The 18,758-nt window shown below is 46.8% G+C and overlaps 1 protein-coding gene across 3 annotated transcripts in view; it reads left to right on the plus strand.

The window, feature by feature from the left end:
* PPFIA2 (PTPRF interacting protein alpha 2) overlaps positions 1-18,758 on the plus strand; it is a 607,969-nt gene that overhangs the window by 330,149 nt on the left and 259,062 nt on the right. For all 3 annotated transcript variants that reach the window (XM_074984006.1, XM_074984008.1, XM_074984007.1), the window contains one exon: positions 12,068-12,169. In XM_074984006.1, coding sequence (XP_074840107.1) covers positions 12,068-12,169 — 102 coding nt within the window. The remainder of the gene's footprint in view (positions 1-12,067; positions 12,170-18,758) is intronic.

Consider the following 18,758-nt stretch of genomic DNA (forward strand, 5'->3'; position numbering starts at 1 on the left):
TCGGGCTGTTGCTACTCCATGCTCGTGTCTGTGGGCACTGTGTCTGCGAGGCTTGTGGCAAGTCTGCAGGCCTTGTGCTGTGCAGGCCGAGTGTGTTTGGGAGGGTCCCTTTAAGGACATGGCTTGCTGTGGCCCCAGAAGGGCTTGTCCACCCGGCGACCCCATCCACAGCCTTTCCTGGCTCCATATTTTGAAGAGGGCTGCCTGCATGGGTGGACGCTCCCTTTCCCTGTCCAGGGCGGCCCCTTTTAACATGCTGCATAGCTATTTCAATGTTGCATGTCAACGGCGCCAGACCCGGTGCACGTGTAGACGCTATGCATCGAAGTAGCATCTTTCGATGTCTCTACTTCGAATGACGCTCCTTTTAAGTAGCGCTGCAGTGTAGACATAGGCTTTATGTTATATGATTCTAAATGGTTGTGAGGTGCATCTGAATTTAGAATAAACATTCTTCCATCTCTTCAATGATACGCACACAAGTGAAAAATTTGTCATTTTGGTTTGAGTATTTTTTAGTCATGTTGTGTCTATTATATCTCATCTGAGCTATGTGTGTGGGTGGCAGGGGGAGAATAATCAACAGTTTAAATGGATTAATGTAACCTCCTGTCTTGTTTATTCAGACTTTAAAATCATTGTAGTTTCCTACCTTTTATGTCATTACCAATTTTTCTTTATTAGTCTTTTCATATTATAATATAAAATAGTTCAAACAGCTGAATAATTTCCATATAGTTTTAATCCTGTTTAATTCTTTAATTGGTTTCATAGCCCACCCACTCCTCTATAAACTTTAAGAGTGCAGTTGTGCTTGTCAAATTGTATTAGTTATGCAGCAGATTCTGCCTTCAGGGGTACTAAACTATGACTGACCATGTAACATTTCTGCTGCAAACAGTAATTGTAGATGACAGTATTCTTTTGGTTCCTGTACATCTAGGAGGCAAATGCAAGAGCAGAGGTCATTAGCATCACCTGCTATTACATAACTGGGTAAAACAAAAACATATATTGCTTTGCTTTCAACTTGTGCATTCGTACCCTGAAGATGTTTACATTGTGCATAACTTAGGTGGTATCCCAGACTTAAATGATATTCTTTAAAAGAATTTTAGCATTTGCCCATTTCTTTTCTCTGAAACGTGAGTTCCCAAGTAGCTTCTTGTGTAGTTTTATTTTTGTTTTGAAGTTGCCACTGAAAAACTAAATATAGGACAAAAATAAACTAATTTTAAAGACCCAAGGCAAATCCACTGTTACTGTGAAATGTTCCTTTGTGGAAATCTTACTATGTAAATTCCAAGAAAAAATATTTGTCACATTTCAATTCAGAGAAATCAAAGCTCTTGACAACTGAACTAGATATAAATAGGAAACTTCATTATTGAATAGTAACAAAGAGGAAGTCATGCTAGTCTCTGAAGAAGTGGGTCTGTCCCACGAAAGCTCACCCAATAAACCATTTTGCTAGTCTTTAAAGTGCTACTTGACTGCTTTTTGTTTTGATTATTGAATGTTCTTTAACTCAATGCATGAAGAGGAGGGTGCCTTTTGTAAATACCAGCACAACAAAATTATCAGTAACATGGAGGAAATTCAGGGAATAATGAAACCGGAATAATAAAGGGGCTTGAGGGCATCAACTCCTGGAAGAGATGTAGAAAGCATAAAGGCCCCCCAAGCCGCCTGGCGCCAGGCCAGTTCTCGCTCCTGGAGATGGAGGCGCCAGTCCTCCACTTGCAGGTGCCGCTCGGACACCTCCAGCTGACGCCGGAGGGTGGTGAGCAGCTGGGGGTCTGTGGAAGCCTGCAGATGGCTCTGCCGCTGTTGGTCTCATCCTGGGGCTGGTCCGTGCTCCGCCGAGGGGCTGGCCTGGTGGGATGGCTCCGGTGGGCTCTCCGGGACCACAGACGGTGCACCAGTGCTCTCCGGGCCCTCCGATGGTGCAGCTGCGGAACAAAGGGGGGAAGAAGAGTGGAGACAGCCGTTAGTGTGGGCCCTGACCCATGGCCCTTGTCCCCCCACCCCTCTGCTGCTGATCCCCCATCCCTGTCCCCCGGAGATGCTGATGATGATGGGTGTCCAACCCCCCTCCCCCCCCCGGGGGACACTAGGTTCCGCTTCCCCCATCCCCAGGGATGGGGCATGGCGCTGTCCTGCTTGGGGGGCAGGGGCTGATGGACTCTTCTGAGGGACATGCCACTGCTGTCCTCAGGGCCATGGTCATCTGGGTGTGTGGAGGGCCCTGGTCATGTCTCTTGTCCCCACCTCTTAACCCTGGGGGTGTGCACTAGGGGGGTACATTCCTGACGTTCTGTTCCCACGGTCGGGGGACACCCATTGGGCAGATGCCCTGAGGGAGCTGCGGGGGGGAGGTCATTCTGGAGCCCCCCGTTGCTGGAGGCCCCCTCCTCCTCCTCCGGTGTCCCGGGGTGGGCTCCTGGGGGGGCCCCTGGGGTGCAGGGCTGGCCTCCAGGGCGGACTCCGTCTCCGGGACCTGCTGGGGCTTGTCGGCCGATGTGTCAAGGGTGGCCAGGGGGGAGGAGGTGTACCGGGGGCCCAGGATGGCCCTGAGCTCCCTGTAAAAGGAGCAAGCGGCGGGGGCAGCTCCAGATCAGCTGGCCGTGTCCTGGGCCCAGGCGTAACCCTGCCGCAGCTCCTTTACCTTACTCCTGACATGGTCAGGAGTGTGGGCAGGGTGACCCCGGGCAGCCAGGCCCTCGGCCAGCCGAGCAAACGCATCCGCGTTCCACCTCTTGCTCCCCATTACCTGGAGCACCTCCTCCTCACCCCAGAGCCCCAGAGGGTCCCGAATCTCGGCCTCCATCCAGGATGGGCCCTGCTGCCTCTTCCCCCTCTGGCTGGCAGGCTGGGAGCCCTGGGTCCCCTTGTGGGGGGTGCCCTGTGGGCGTTTGGGGGGCTGGCTGGATGCCATGGGGTGCAAGGTGGTGGGTTGGGGCTGCTGAGGGACGCGCAGGCTGGGCACGTGGCTGTGCTGCTGCCTGCACGAGCTCTCAGCTTCCTGCACAGGAAATAAGGGAGCGGGGAGCTTTAAGGGGCTGCTGCACGTGGCGACCATAGAGCTCAGGGGCTGGAGAGAGCGTCTCTCAACCCCTCAGCTGATGGCCGCCATGGAGGACCCCGCTATTTCAATGTTGCGGGACGCGGATCGTCTACACGTGCCCTACTTCGACGTTCAACATCGAAGTAGGGCACTATTCCCATCTCCTGATGAGGATAGCGACTTTGATGTCTCGCCACCTTAAGTCGATTTCAACTTCGAAATAGCGCTTGGCGCATGTAGACGCGGCGGGCGCTATTTCGAAGTTGGCACAGCTACTTAGAAATAGCCAGCTAGTGTAGACGCGGCTATTAAGTGGTTAAAAGTTAACAAAGATTTCAAGAAACAATTCAAGATGAAGTGGCCAATTAGAGCCTTTCCCTTCATTAGGAGTCAATGAAGAGGCAGCAAGATCTGAGTGGAGGGAGTCACTGGTAGGTTAGTGTTGTAATAAGTCATAACTTCAGTGTCTCTTTGCAATCCATGTGTTTTTTGTCCAGCAAAGTTATGACTTTAAGCTCCTAGGCTTGTCTTTTGAGGATTAGAACCGATAGGCCAGACACAGAATGGTCATCCACCAATGTTATGATGTTTTTGTCTCTCCTCATATTCCTTTGTATCATAGAATTCTTGTCAAATTGTCACTCTCTGATGCTGTATCAGACTGCAGTAAGCAGCATAGACAAAAGTGTAACACTTTTTAGGCATTGTGGCTTAACATTTTAAAAATCACCGTAATCAATTTAAGTGCTTAAATTCCACTTTCAAAAGTGACTTAGGAGTGTAAGTCTTATTGTCCGTTGATAGTCTATATAGCATATTATATAAAAATACTATATAGAATATTCCAACAAAGTTAAACTTGGAATCAGAACAGAAAAAAATACAATGGCTACATCTATACTTAGAAAAAACTTCAAAATGGCCGTGCTAAGGGCCAAATCAAGAGGCGCTGAAATGAACATTCAGGGCCTTATTAGCATGCTGCTGGCCATGGCACTTCGAAAGTGCCACATTTTGCTCGTGCAGAGTCATCTACACAGGGGTCCTTTTCGAAAGGGCCCTGCAAACATCAAAATCCCTGGGGAATAAGGGTATTTTGATGTTTGCAGGGTCCTTTCAAAAAGGACCCCCAGGTAGGCGAGCAGTGCACAAGTGAAACGCAGCACTTTTGAAGTGTTGCGGCCGGCAGCATGCTAATGAGGTGCTGAACATTCATTTCAGCACCTCATTAGTATTCTTCGATTTGGCCATTAGCATGGCCATGTCAAAGTTTTTTCCTAAGTGTAGACACGGCCAACATTCATGAAACATAGTCGATAGAAAAATGTGTTTGAATAATGTTTGAAGTTAACATTTTTGCATTTCACTTCTGCCGAAGAGTTTATGGAATGCCTTGCAATATGGTTTCTGAAAGCTATTCTTTCACCACAGAAATATTGGAAGAACATTGAAATTACACTGGGTAGAATGTTTTGTTTTGTTTTCTTTGGTAAATCCCATTTGATCACACAATAATAAGCACACAATAATACAGAGCAACAATAGCAGCAGCATAACTAGGGTCATTTATCAAATATATAGTTAATGTTAGTCCCTGCTCAGACCTGGCTGTGTTGCTAAAAGTTAGGCAGCATAATTCCTATTTGTTGTTTCTTTTGCTAATAAAATACTTCCATCCCCCCAAAAGTGGCGTATGTATTGTTGGCAAGGGAGCACTTCTGCTGACAACACATTGCTCACTCTAGCTCTAGCACTTGCCATGGCAAACTTGTTCTCGGTCTTTTGGAGGAGTGTTAGCTTTCTCTGAACAACAAAAATGTTGTCATTCAATTCAGCTGCCATTGTGGACATAGCTTAAAAGACAAGTTGTAACACATGGATGAAACAAACAAGAAGAGGGGAGATGTGGGAGAACGGGTAAGGAAAATAGCAGGATGTTTAGCATAGCCAGAGTGTGTAATTCTGCGGCAGTAATCACAACAATCACTTTTCTAGAGCAAAAATAAGATTTCCCTGGTGGTTTTTATGTCTAGATTTTTTTTTCAAGTAACGTTGCTAGGTTTCCTTTTTCAGTTCTAACATGGTTTTTGTGGCTTAGCAGGGAGCCTGAGAACTTGCAAATAAAGTGCCAAGAACAGGAAATTATTTCAGAGGACATCATTAAAAAATTACCTGCTAAACTGAAATTGGTTGAGAATGTCAGGCTTTTCCTTTCCTTAGCTTCAGCAGCATAAATCAATGTTCAGTGCTAAAAAAACAAAGTTAGGATTTAAAATAAAGGTAATCTTTAGCAAAAGCTTGGCTAAGAAGAATTTGAAATTGCTTGAAAATGTGCTCTTTGATTCCTGGTAACTAAAATATGCCATAAGCTACTTAAATATGTACTTAAAACCCACCCCTTCAGGGCTAGTTTGACCCATGGCAACTGCACCATTAAGCCTGGAAATCATTGTGGTTAGTGTTAAGGCCACTCTTGGTAGTGCAGGGGGAGGTACCTTTGTAATAAAACAAAGACCCTTCTAAGCTTGTACAAGGCTAAGTTTTCACTTTAATTTTATTTGGTTTCAATTTGGAGGCAAATAAGCTAGACAAGATGGACATATCTTCTCCTTCCTCTTCTAAGTAATTAAGAATGACTTCAGGTCAATTGTGGCAACTTTTGGGACTTTTAAGGAAACACTATTATTTTGTAATTTTAAAAAAATAAATTATGCATTTTAATCATACCAGTGCTGCTCTCACAGTTTTGGGGAGAGATTCACACATTTCAGATGATGGAGGCATTAGTCAACTTCCACTGTACCAGATCAACACAACTACTATGTGTCATGCCTTATATAAATAACGTAAGTGAGTGAAAATCTGGCCCTCTTGAAGTCCAAATTGCAAGAGTCCCATCGATTTCAGTAGGGCAAGGATTTTACTCTTGGTTTCAAGAATTTAGAATAACAGACTGACGGCCAGTCCCAGAGAGTTCAATGGGACTTTTGTCTGGGTGACAGCTAGAGAGTCCTCTGTTAAGCTGTGTTATTCTTTGAGAATTTTTTTTAAGATATGAACGGGTGCTGTCATGGGGCATCCAAACGCCATCCCTCTGTGTGGGAGATCAGGATGGGGATACCACACCGTTGCAGTCTACCAGATGGGTATTAGGCAGACAGTAGTACAGCTCATGAGTCAGAGTCCATATGGCTGCTCTTGGGATTCAGAGCTATACATCCTAATAGCCAAAGGCAATATGTCTACTACAGGGGTTCAGAGCTGTATAGCCTAATGGCCAGAATCAGGAAGGTTGGTCTTGAGTTACAAGGCTGCAGGGCCCAATCTCCAGCTATGGGGGTCATCACCAAAGGGGTGAGTAGCTGCTATCATGGTGGGACCCAGCCCCACTCAGCTCCCCTGGGTCCCAGTTCAAAGCCCTATCAACAGTGTGTTTACCACCCATTCAGTAGGGATCCTGCTGTGACACACTACCTTATGTGGGTAGGAGATACTACTCATTCTGCCTCTGCAGGCCCCTTCCTACTGGAGACCCTGAATTCCACGGCCAATTCTGATTTGCTGGTCTCCAGTCTGTTTCCTGGGACCTTTGGTTCTTGCAGACAGGGGCTGTGGAGACTCCTCACTGGGGAGCCTCCATCAAGTATGCTTCCCCCTCAGTGATCAGTCCAGATTGAGCAGAGCTGTTGTCCTTTGTACTAGCACAGCAGTTAGAGCACACTGAGCACAGTCTGAAGGGTAAGCCTTTCTCTCCCCATAGCGTGGGGCTAATTCTTTCTTGCCTAGTGTGGCGTACACGCACCCTGTCATCTTCACGTATGATATAGTTGAAATCCAGCTTTATTTTCAGTCTTGATTTCAGTGGTAGGCTTTTATGACTAGAGTGCAAGAGTGACCGCAAAATAGTCCTCTGCTGTGATGCTGATTATTTAATTTGAACTGAAAATGTCAAATAGAAACATTTAAACCCTTTAGTATTATGCAACATACATAAAGTAACAAAATGACACGAGTACCTATGCATGCCTGTCTCCTATGCTGTAAGCTACAGTTTCCATAAGCAGAGGTGCGTGAGTTGCTTCCTTCCATTTCATTGAGAATGCCCTGTCAACAGGATATTTTTTGTGGGAGTCTTGTCACTGAAACTGAAATTCTTTCCATTTATTGGACCAGTTTATTTATCCTCAGAGGAAGGTGACATGTTTAAGGTGACATAAGCTTGTGTATGAGTGTAGAAAGTATGAGTTTAGTGTAGGGGTAAGCATGAGATCTGTGGTTTAAAAGACGAAGTTACCTAACTGCTTCTTCTAGCTGTAAGAGCCCTAGAATTTGTTTTAATTCAAGAATTAAACAGAATGAAGTGCTGGAGTAAGGGATACTACAGGAGGTTTTGCAGCGTTCCCCGGCTTGGTTTCCATTATATTAAGGGTTCAATGCCTGTTCTTGAACTGCTCCGTAATGTTGTGAAGGCTTCTCTGTGTATAGCTTCATGAACCATGGCAATAAGGGGTAGGCAGGGCCTCCAAGAATCTCAGTGGGCATTTCAGCTTTCTCCAAAGTGGCCTTCTGGTCCAGGATGAAAGTCCCCACTTGTAGCTCTCTGAACAGGCCACAGTACTGACAAATGAGTGTGTCATGCATTTTTCCAGACCAGTGTGCATTAATGTTCATGAAATATCCACAGAGATGCACAAGTGCCTGGAGAACCATGGAGAAACATCCATTTTAGTTAATGTACTCAGAGGCTAAGTAGTCTGGTGCCAGAACTGGAATATGTGTCCCATCTGTCACCCCTTTGCAGTTTGAGGAGCTCATCTGTGTAAAGCCATCTGTAATTTCACATATATTGCCCAGATTTATGGTCTTTTGGAGCAGGATGCAGTTGATGGCCCAGCACACTTCCATCAACACGAGTCCAACAGTTGACTTTTCCACTCCAAACTGGTTGGTGACTGCGTGATAGCTGTCTGAACTAGCAGCTCCACAGTATAATCACCACCCATTTCTCCACCAGCAGAGTGACTCTTATTTTCTTGTCCATGCATTGGAGGGTGGAAGGTGAGCTCATCATACATGAAAGTAGCTTTCCTCATCCAGAAGTTCTGCAGCCACTGCTCATTATTCCAGGTTTGCATAACAATGTGATCCCACCGCTTCGTGCTTGTTTCGTAAGATCAAAAGTGTCATTCCATTGCAGTCAGCACCCCTGTGAGTGCCACAAGAAGTCTCATGTGTTATGTACAATGTGCAGCAAGATCAGTGTCTGACTCTTAATCATCACTGTGCATCTTAAGGAACAACTTGACTGTCATTTATGATGCATTAGTGAGATGTGTCTGCATTTTCTTCAGTAGGACTTTGGAATGGGATCTAGGGTGCCCTGTGACCAACCCCTGCCTTCTCACAAGACTCAGCAGCAGAAGAGGAAAGGGTGCTCTGTGGGAGAGCTACCCAGAGTGCACCACTTCAAATGCTGCTGTGGCTGTGGTCACTCTACTGCACTGGCAGCTGACAGTGTGAACACACAACAGTGTTCTCTCTGGCAGCTTCTACAATACAGTTCTGTTTCGAAAGAACGCCTTTTGAAAAAGAACATCGGAAGATGGTCATTCGAAATGTAGCGTCCACACACACCAGCGGGGACCAAAGGTTCAGTCTGTTCTTTCAAAAGGCCTCCAGCACAATTTCAAAAGACAGCAGCTGCACATACCAGAGCTCTCTTTCGAAAGAGCAGGGGCAGGAAGTGCCACAGGCAAGGTCACATGGCGGATGAGCTCTTCTGGGGCCGCTGCCTGCCATCCTCTTAAAGCCCCACCCCCCACGTGCCTCGGGGTGCATGTACGGGAGGCCCTGTGCCAGGCCTTTGAGCAGGGCCACAGTGATCCCCCCACACCCTGCACATTCCCCCACCACACCCTGCACACACACACACCCTCCACAGACATGCACACCCACCAGCACACATGCACGGGGGACACAGGATAAACCATAAAAATAAAATTTAAACAAAACAGCAGTCAAGTAGCACTTTAAAGACTAACAAAATAATTTATTAGGTGAGCTTTCGTGGGACAGACCCACTTCTTCAGACCATAGCCAGACCAGAACAGACTCAATATTTAAGGCACAGAGAACCAAAAACAGTAATCAATCAAGGTGGAGAAATCAGAAAAAAAAAAAAGATCAAAGTGAGCAAATCAGAGAGTAGAGGGGCAGAAGCAGGGTGGAGGGGGAGTCAGAAATTAGATTAAGCCAAGTACGCAAACGAGCCCCTGTAGTGACTCAGAAAATTCCCATCCCGGTTCGAACCACGTGTTAATGTGTCAAATTTGAATATAAAAGAGAGTTCATCAGTCTCTCTTTCAAGAGTGTTGTGAAAATTCTTCTTCAGTAACATGCAAACTCTTAAGTCATTGACATAATGGCCCACTCCATTAAAATGCCGACTAACAGGTTTGTGGATCAGGAGTGTTTTTATGTCTGTTTTGTGCCCATTAACTCTTTATCTAAGGGAGTTTGAAGTCCGTCCAACATACAAAGCATCTCGGCATTGTTGGCACATGATGGCATATATGATGTTAATTGAGGAACATGAGAATTTGCCTGTGATTCTGTGAATAACCTGGTTAGGTCCAGTGATGGTATCTCCAGAAAAGATATTTGGACAAAGCTGCTAGAGCTCCTTCACTTTGGACTCCATGGTGAGCCACTCCCGCACGAAGCCCATCAGCTCCCTCAGGGCAGCTGCGTGGGCCGTGTCCCCTGCCTTCTGCTCTCCAGCCTGGTGGCGCTGGTGGAGGGACCGGTGGTGGCCCCATGCTGTCCCTGTCCAGGGCCTGGGCCGCTCCTCCTCCCCCTCGGTCATCGGGCTCCCTGGGCCCATTGCGGGGCTGGTCTGGCTGCTGGCTGCTGGAGCTGTGGAGACATAAGGGGAGAGGAATGGGCCATTAGTCCTGGTGAGGGACCCCTTGAACCCTCCCACCCCAGCCACTCCATCCTGACGGTCCTGCAGGGACCTCATCCGGGGTTCCCCGTCTGGGTTGCAGAAGCACTGGCTCTCCTCTGCCTCCCTCAGTCCCTCTGCAGCCTGGTGGCCTGTGGTACTGTCTGGGCTGCATGGTGCTGGGTGCCACACGTCTGCACTTTGAGGCCGGGGCGGTGGGGCCGTCTGGCCTGCCTGTGCCCTGGGGCTGATGTCCCTGTGGGTGGGCTGCAGCCACCCTGGGTGGAACTGTGCAACCCCTCTCCCAGCCCTGCAGCCGCCCGCATGCACAGTACATACATGTGGGTCCCTCCAGGAACTTGGGTGAGGTGCGATCCGAGGGGGCCATGCTGAGTGGGCCCAAGGGGACGTCAGTGATGAGGTCCCACTTGCTTGAGCCCCAGTCATTACTGGTGTCCGGGATCCGCGGCGGGCACCTGCGGGTGGCCGGTGGTCTGGGGTGGTTCTCCCCCTCAGTCCCTGTCCCCTCCAGCTCTGGCTCCATTGGGGGCTCCGCTGTGTCGAGGAACACGGCCGGGGGTCCTGCCTCCTTGGGCCCAAGGAGGCTGTCGAGTTCTTTAAAGTAGGGGCAGCTGGTGGAGGCTGCCCCTGACTGCCCGGCCATGTCCTGAGCCCAGCAGTAGCCCTGCTGGAGCTCCTTCACTTTGGACCTCACCTGGTCTGGGGTCTGGGTGGGGTGACCCTGGCCAGTGAGGCGCTCGAACGCTGCAGCATTCCTGTGCCGAACCCCTGTCTGGTGCATGATCTCCTCATCTGCCCAGGGGACGAGGAGGTCCTGCAGCTCAGCATCAGTCCAAGAGGGGGCCTGGTGCTGGGGGGGCTGGCTCCCCTCCTGAGAGGGCTCCCCGGTGTCCTTGGCAGGCCCCTGGGGTGGGCAGGGAGTGGGGGCACTGGCCATGGTGCTGAGGGGGGCGATAGGCGGGCTGGAGCGTCATCCTTGCTGGATGGCTGGGCAGCAGTGTGGGCTCCCTGCTGCCTGCATGCTCTCAGCTTCCTGCCTGAGGGTCTCTGGGAGCTTGCGTCCTGAAATGTGGACAGATGCTGGAGCCGTAGAGCTCCGCTTGTGCTGTGAGCGGTGCCGCCGTCTGCCAGCTGATCATGGCCATGGAGGACCCGCTCTTTCGAAAGCATCTACACTTGCTCTCTTTCGAAATAGCTTTCGAAGGAGGGCACTTTTCCCATCCCGGGATCAGCGGACCGACTTCGAAAGAACAGGGGAGTTCTTTCGAAGTTAATTTCTAAAGATCGCCGTGTCAGTATAGACGCTCCGCGGGTTCTTTTGAAAGAACTCGGTCTTCCGATCTGAATTTTGAATGTACTTGCTAGTGTAGACACACCTTCTGTGAGCAGTGTGGTAACTGACAGCACTTTACATCTGCCAGCGCAGACAAAGGCTTAAGTTCTTTCCTTTTCACGTCAGCTTTTAATCACCTGTTTAATTTAAAGCACCTGAAAAGGTCCAGTTATTTGAGTCGGACTTTAGCAGGTGTTTAAAGTTCAGTACAAGCTTAAATACTATCCTGAATATGATGCTTTCATGAATTGGTATCTTAAAATGCTAATGTGCTAGAGCTTATTGAGATCATCAGATGGCAAATGCTATAGAAGCAGTTTATTGTTATTGATTACTGCAATTCCCATTCTCTGTTATTATGGTCTTGCTTCCCATTCTCTGTCAAAGTAATTAGACATGTTCTGAAAGAATTCCCTAGTCTACAGGCCAAATCCTTAGCTAGTTTCAACTGAAAAAGATCTGAAACTGATTTATACCTGATAACTTTCTAGATCCTTTTAGTTGCACATAGCTAACAATTATGTACAGATAAGCACAAATGCATGTTGTTATATGAAATAATGTGCTGGTTGTTTGTACTGCTGCCTTTCTTGACTTTTCAAAAATAGTTCACATATTAAATCTTAAATACTGCTATGCAAGTCCATTTGAGATATATATTCCAAAATGTGCATTTAAAATCATCTTCATTTCCTTTTTATAGGAATTTGCTGCACTGACAAAGGAGTTAAATGCATGTAGGGAACAACTGCTTGAAAAAGAAGAAGAGATTTCAGAACTGAAAGCTGAAAGAAACAACACAAGAGTAAGTATATAGTAGACTTTTTATGTGTGTATGTTTTTAGCACTTACTTTGAAACAGATGGAATATAACTGTGTGGCTGTTCCCATTACTTTGCATTAACAAAAATAAGAAATTCATGGTTGTAAGAAGCTGTATATATTATGTTAAGAGATACATTTGCTACAATTCTTCTACAAGAAAGTGTGTAATATATTTTCTGCGGGGGGAACAAAGCACTGTAATTTTTATCAGAATGTGTTTAATAACCTTTAAGCTGATATTTGGCCCCATGAATTTAAGGCAGATTTTGCTATCAGCAAGGTCAGGATTTCCCAGTCCTATAATGCTTGAGGGCTACATTCTCCCCATGCTTGAAGGCAGTCTGTAACTGGTACAGGTTGAACCTCTATAATCTACACTTCCCTTCTCCAGCAACATCTGTGGTCCAGCATTCATGTGTGCCACATGGCTGAAGCACGCATGGTGAAAAGCCAGGGGTGCTGCACTCAGCAACTCCCCACCCCCGTCCCCAAGCTTTCAGAGCCCTGAAAATAGCTGATTTGTGACATTCAAGCTCAGGGAGGGAGGGGAGGAGGAGTAGGGATGGGAGGTGCTTGTGGGAAGGGGCAGGCTGGCTGTGGAGCCCCATGGCAGAGGGCCTGCATCTGGGAGTGCAGCCCCAGGGCTGGGGGAGTGGACCCTGCAACCATGGGGCTTCTCTCCTTGCTCTTTAGCCGCTATCCCCACTTTTTCTGAGCACCCTCATCTCTGATCTATGTGGTAGCAGCAGAGGAACTGAACTTGACCTCTCCTGGTCTGGCAAATTCCCTGGTTCAGAACCAAGGGTGTCAGAGTGGGGAGGTTCAGACTGTTGTATGGGAATGGGTGATATCAGAAATGCTGATTAATTGAGCTTTTTGGTCATTTAAGTGCCTGATAAAAGAGCTTTTACTGTACATTGGTTTTATTATAATCAGGTTTCAAAACATATAACACAATCATCTTTTTACATCTAAATACTGTAGCTCTTTTATAACGTCGAATTTAAATGGTAGCTTATCTGTCATATGTGCATAGGTGCACATATATTTAATACATAAGGGTCCTATCCATTAGAAATATTATGCTAGATGCGTATGGTGGATTTGATGCTGTTCCGAAGTTTTAAGGGGAAGAACCACCTAAGAAAAGTCCATGGTCATTAATAGGCGTTTACTAAAGCATTGAGAAATGTTGACTTCAAGGTTTTAGGTGTTAAATGCAACTCTGACATTGACATTACTTTTACACACCATGAAATTTACAGATGATCTGTTCCTGTGCTAGGGGAAGAAAAATCAGCAAGAAATTTATTAGGACAAACAGTAGCAATAAGTAAAAGTTATAGGCTTTGATGACCTTGATAAAGGGTATATTTGAAATCCTGGCAACTAAAATTAATAAATTTACCAGTGTGTTATGGGACTGGAGAAGTTAGACATAGGAGATGAAGGGTTAAGAGAGAAAAAAAATACACTATCCAGTAAATGTAGATAAATTAATGCACTTATTCAAACAAAGCCTCTGCAAAGAAGAATGGAACAACTTGACAATCAAGTCAGAGACACAGGGTGATGTGGTATTATCCTTTATTGAATCACCAGACCATCTGACCCGCCTTGTCTTTGTAATGTTCTAGAACCAACGTGACCACAGCTACAGTGAAAATCAGAGAGAGACATTCAAGAATTTTTGAGATATCTGCAACTATGCAGACAAACTAACACAACACTGACCCTGATGAATCAGCAGCATAATTAACTTTAAATCTCATTCAGCTAAATATCAGAGTGCAGTTTTTATCACTATTGTGCATGGACCATAAATGACTTTGTAAAAATGACATGGGTTACATATTTAGCTCTTCTTCATAATCTCAACACGTTATAATTGAATTTTCAGTGTTTTCTGTCAACACTGCAAGGTCAACCTGGTACCTGCAAGAACAATCATGTTGAGAGTCTTTTGTTGAATGAATAGTGCATGAGACATGCTGGTCTGGTACTGTACTGTACAGTATAGTCACCATTTTTTGGATGTCGATGCAATAATTGGGTCCCATGTGCTTCCAGGGCCACTGGGCCTGAGGAGGGTCTAGTCACAGTTTCTAATTCTAGGAGTACAAGGCAGGCTCATATCTCTTGTTTGACATCCCTCTTTGGGATATGGAGTGTCACCACCCAGCTCCCCTGTGTCCTGAAATTAGTGTCTGTGTCCTCCTGATCCACTCTTTCCTGCCTTCCTCCCTACCTCCACCCACATTACCTATATGGGCTCACCAACAGTTCTGCTTAGACTCTGAGCACTCTGGGCTTCTGGTTTCGTCCCCAAAGGGACAATGCAGCAGGAGAGCAAATAACACAGGCTTATCAAAGAAATGTCTCTACCACAGAATCTCTGCTCTTGAAGCACTCAGGAGTCACAGACCTTTGAAAATATAAAACCAAAGAGAAACACCCGGATTCCCCTTCTCACCCTTGAGGTTTGTCGGTGTCTCAGGCCAGACAGAACCCCGCGCGTCCTTACTTTCCTGCCAGTGCTTCCTAAATGTGAGGATGCTCAGCCTTCCCACCCAGGAGAGCACTGCACCCTTCAATAAATTCTGTCTCTTCGCCATGTGCTTCACTGGGATGCTACAGCCTCCTGTCCTGGTTGTGCGTGCCTCGCATTCAGGCTTCTATGCCAAGGGAAGAAGAAAAATAAAATTTTGGCTATGTCTACACTAGAAGCATTTGTTGACAGAAGTTACTGTCGACAGGGAAATCTTGACAGACCCTCTGTCAACAAATTCGAGCTTATGCTCCAAAAATCCGTTAGTCTATGAGGTGCCACAAGACTTCCTGTTGTTCTCGAAGGTACAGACTAACACGGCTACCTCTCTGATATTTGTCAGCAGATTGCATCTTCACACAACTTGCTCTGTTGACAGAGAACTGCCAGCCTGCACTGCCCTCTGGTGACCGAAAGTGGAATGGCAGCTCTGCAAAGAGGGCTGCCCAGCAACCAGAACTCCTCTCTGTAGACAGATGTGTCTGCACTGCACTTTTGTTGACAGTACTCTGTACAGAGATTGGCATGCCTGACATTTTTGAGGGATAATACTGTCAAGAAAAATGCAGAGTTCTGTCAAAGACTTTGTCGACAGAATGTTTTAAGTGCGTAGATGCTCCCTGAGTTATGTCCACAGGAGGCCCCTTCTGTCGACAAAACTGTCTAGTGTAGACCCAGCCTTTAACATGTGCAGGGGCCTGCAGTTGAGACACAATTAAAATTGCTGGCTCTATGTCACATATTGATGTCATCAATGAAGTATTAAGCTCCAGCAAGGAGAGCAGAGACTGGAGCAGCCTAGTTCTGGAGGCAGCGGATGGTGGGGGTGGGTTTTGGAGGAGCCCCAGTCAGCCGACTGAGATTCTTGGGCAGCAGGAAGGCTGGAACTCCATGCCTTATACTAGGCCGAAGCCCTGAGCCATGAGGGGACTAAAGGCCCATGCAGGCTGAAGCCCAGGGTTCCTGTGTCCCAAAAGTTGCTGAAACCCTGGGCCATGCATTCCAAGGGAGACTCGTGCCCCATGGCCCATGCCAGGCCGAAGCTCCAAGTCCTGCATTCCAAGAGGAGCTGAACCCCTGAGTTGGGCTGAATCTAAGAGTCCAGATTCTGACCCTCTATTTCAAAATATACAAATCCCCCAAACAGTTAAAATAAATGGTATTTTAATATTATTTAACAGTGCAGTTAAAATTGCAGTTCTGATTACTGTTTTTAATCACCTGAGAGCAAGCTGTCCTGATGGAGGGAGGGGCAGGCCCCACGCAAAACCCCTGTGTCACAGGCCCCGCCCATGTCCCACTCTGTCCCCTTCCCAACCCTTTACCCCATCCCTGACCAACGTGGGGCAGGTGGCAGTGGATGACAGCAACAGCAAGGAGGATGTGGAGAATGCTGGGCAGTAATCAGGAAAGCGAAAGCACAATTGGAACTGCAGCTGGCAAGGGATGTGAAGAGTAACAAGACGGGTTTCTACAGGCATGTGAACAATAAACGGGTTATCTGAGAAGGTCTGGGGCCATTACTGGATGAGAGAGGTAACCTAGTGACAGATGATGGAGGAAAAGCTGAAGTACTCAATGCTTTTTTTGCCTCAGTCTTCACGGACAAAGTCAACTTCCACATGACGGTCCTAGACAATGCACTATGGGAAGATGGAGTGCAGCCATCTGTAGGGAAGGAACAAGTTCTGAACAATCTAGAAAAACTAGATGTACACAAGTCCATGGGTCTGGATTTAGTGCACCCCAGGGTACTGAGGGAATTGACAGAGGTAATTGCTGAACCTTTGGCCATTATCCTTGAAGACTCTTGGAGATCGGGGGAGATACCGGATGACTGGAAGAAGTCAAACATAGTGCCCATCTTTAAAAAAGGAAAGAAGGACAATCCAGGGAACTATAGACCAGTCATCCTTAGCTCAATCCCTGGGAAAGTAATGGAGGGAATCCTCAAGGAATCCATTTTGGAGCACTTGGAAGAGGGGAAAGTGATCAAAAGTAGCCAACATGGATTCACCAGGGGCAAGTCCTGTGTGACCAATCTGATTAGCTTCTATGATGAGGTAACAAGCTCTGTGGACATGGGGAAGTCGGTGGATGTGATATACCTTGACTTCAGCAAGGCTTTTGATACGGTCTCCCACAACATTCTTGTCCATAAGTTAAGGAAATATGGATTGGATCATTGGACTATAAGATGGATAGAAAGCTGGCTTGATGGTCGGGCCCAACGGGTAATGGTCAATGGTTCAATATTTGGCTAGTGGTCAGTTTCAAGCGGAGTGCTGCAAAACTCGGTTCTGGGGCTGGTGTTATTCAACATCTTTATTAATGACCTGGATGAGGAACTGGATTGCACCTTCACCAAGTTTGTGGATGACACAAACCTAGGGTGAGAGGTAGATATGTTGGAGGGTAGAGAGAGAATCCAGAGGGACCTGGATAAACTGGAGGACTGGGTCAAAAGAAATCTGATGCGGTTCAATAAGGAGAAGTTTAGAGTCCTGCACCTGGGGCAGAAGAATCCCAAGCCTTTTTACAGGCTGGGGACTGACTGGCTCAGCAACAGTATGATGGAAAGGGACCTAGGGGTCATGGTGGATGAAAGGCTGGATATAAGTAAACAGTGTGACCTTGCAGCTAAGAAGGCTAGCAGCATCGTAGGGTTCATTAGGAGGAGCATTTCAAGCAGATATAGAGATGTAGTTATTCCCCTCTATTCGGCACTGGTGAGGCCACATCTTGTATTGTGTCCAATATTTGGGCTTTCCAGTGTAAAAAGGATGTGGATTTGCTGGAGCAGGTTCAGCGAAGGGCAACAAAAATGATTAAGGGGCTGGAGCACAAGACCTATGAGGATAGGCTGAGGGGTTTGGGCTTGTTTAGTTTTCAGAAGAGAAGACTGAGGGGTGATTTAATAGCAGCCTTCAACTTCCTGAAGGGGAGCTCTAAACAGGAGGGTGAGAAACTGTTCTCAGTGGTGTCAGATGGCAGCACAAGTAGTAATGGTCTGAAGTTGAAGAGGGAGAGGTGTAGGTTAGATACGGGGAAAACTACTTCACGAGGCAGGTGGTGAAGCATTGGAATGCGTTGCCTAGAGAGGTGGTGGATTCTCCATCCCTTGAGGTTTTTAAGTCCCAGCTGGACAAGGTCCTGGCTGGGATGACTTAGTTGGGGTTGATCCTGCTTGAAGCAGGGGGCTGAACTAGATGACCTCCTGAGCTTCCTTCCAGCCCTATGATCCTGTGATTCTGTGAAATGTCTGTCAGTTGAGAGCACAGGTGGCAATTCTTTCAGTATGTGAGGCACACCAAAACAGTACTGGACCACCTGCACCAACATATGTTGACTGGGCCTGCGCTGATGGCAGCAAGGCAAATATGTTTTGGTCACCAAAATAATTTCATGTGACTTTGACAAAAATATAAGCAGTAGAAATTCTTATGGTGCCTTGTTGTCCCTACTGAGCAGAGGCAATGTCTTTCCAATCAGCCAGGAGTGGGGCTTGACACTCCTGCCATCCCAGCCCCGAACTTTCTGCCCTTCCTCTTCCCACTCCCATCCCGCTCCACCCTCCACCTCTTCCTGCCCTCTTCTGCCCCTGTCCCTGGAGTGTGCCCTGCCCTCATTCCTCCCCTCCTCGGCAGCTCCTATACAGTTGGTGCCTATTATACTGAGTCTAGGTTCAGTTTTGAAAGAACAACCAGCCCTACAGCATTTGGAACAGTATTGTAGGGTGTCTTTTAGAGCTGGAAAGCAGAACAATGTGACATGTTTATTGAGAGAATTTCAGATATGAGGGACTGAAAATGAATCTCAAAGGAGGCCAAAATTAAACATGAACATATGTTAAATGAGATCATTATTTTCTTTTCTGACTTGAGCCAGACCTTGTCTATTTCTGAAGTATTCCTTTTTATCAACAAAGTTGCAGTTCATTATTTGAAGAAATATAAATGGGATTAGGAGTGGGGGTAGAGTAGACTATCTGCCTAAATTAACACTTCAGAAAATGATCTGA

This window comes from Carettochelys insculpta, chromosome 1 (assembly GCF_033958435.1).
Source record: "Carettochelys insculpta isolate YL-2023 chromosome 1, ASM3395843v1, whole genome shotgun sequence".
Lineage (NCBI taxonomy): Eukaryota > Metazoa > Chordata > Testudines > Carettochelyidae > Carettochelys > Carettochelys insculpta.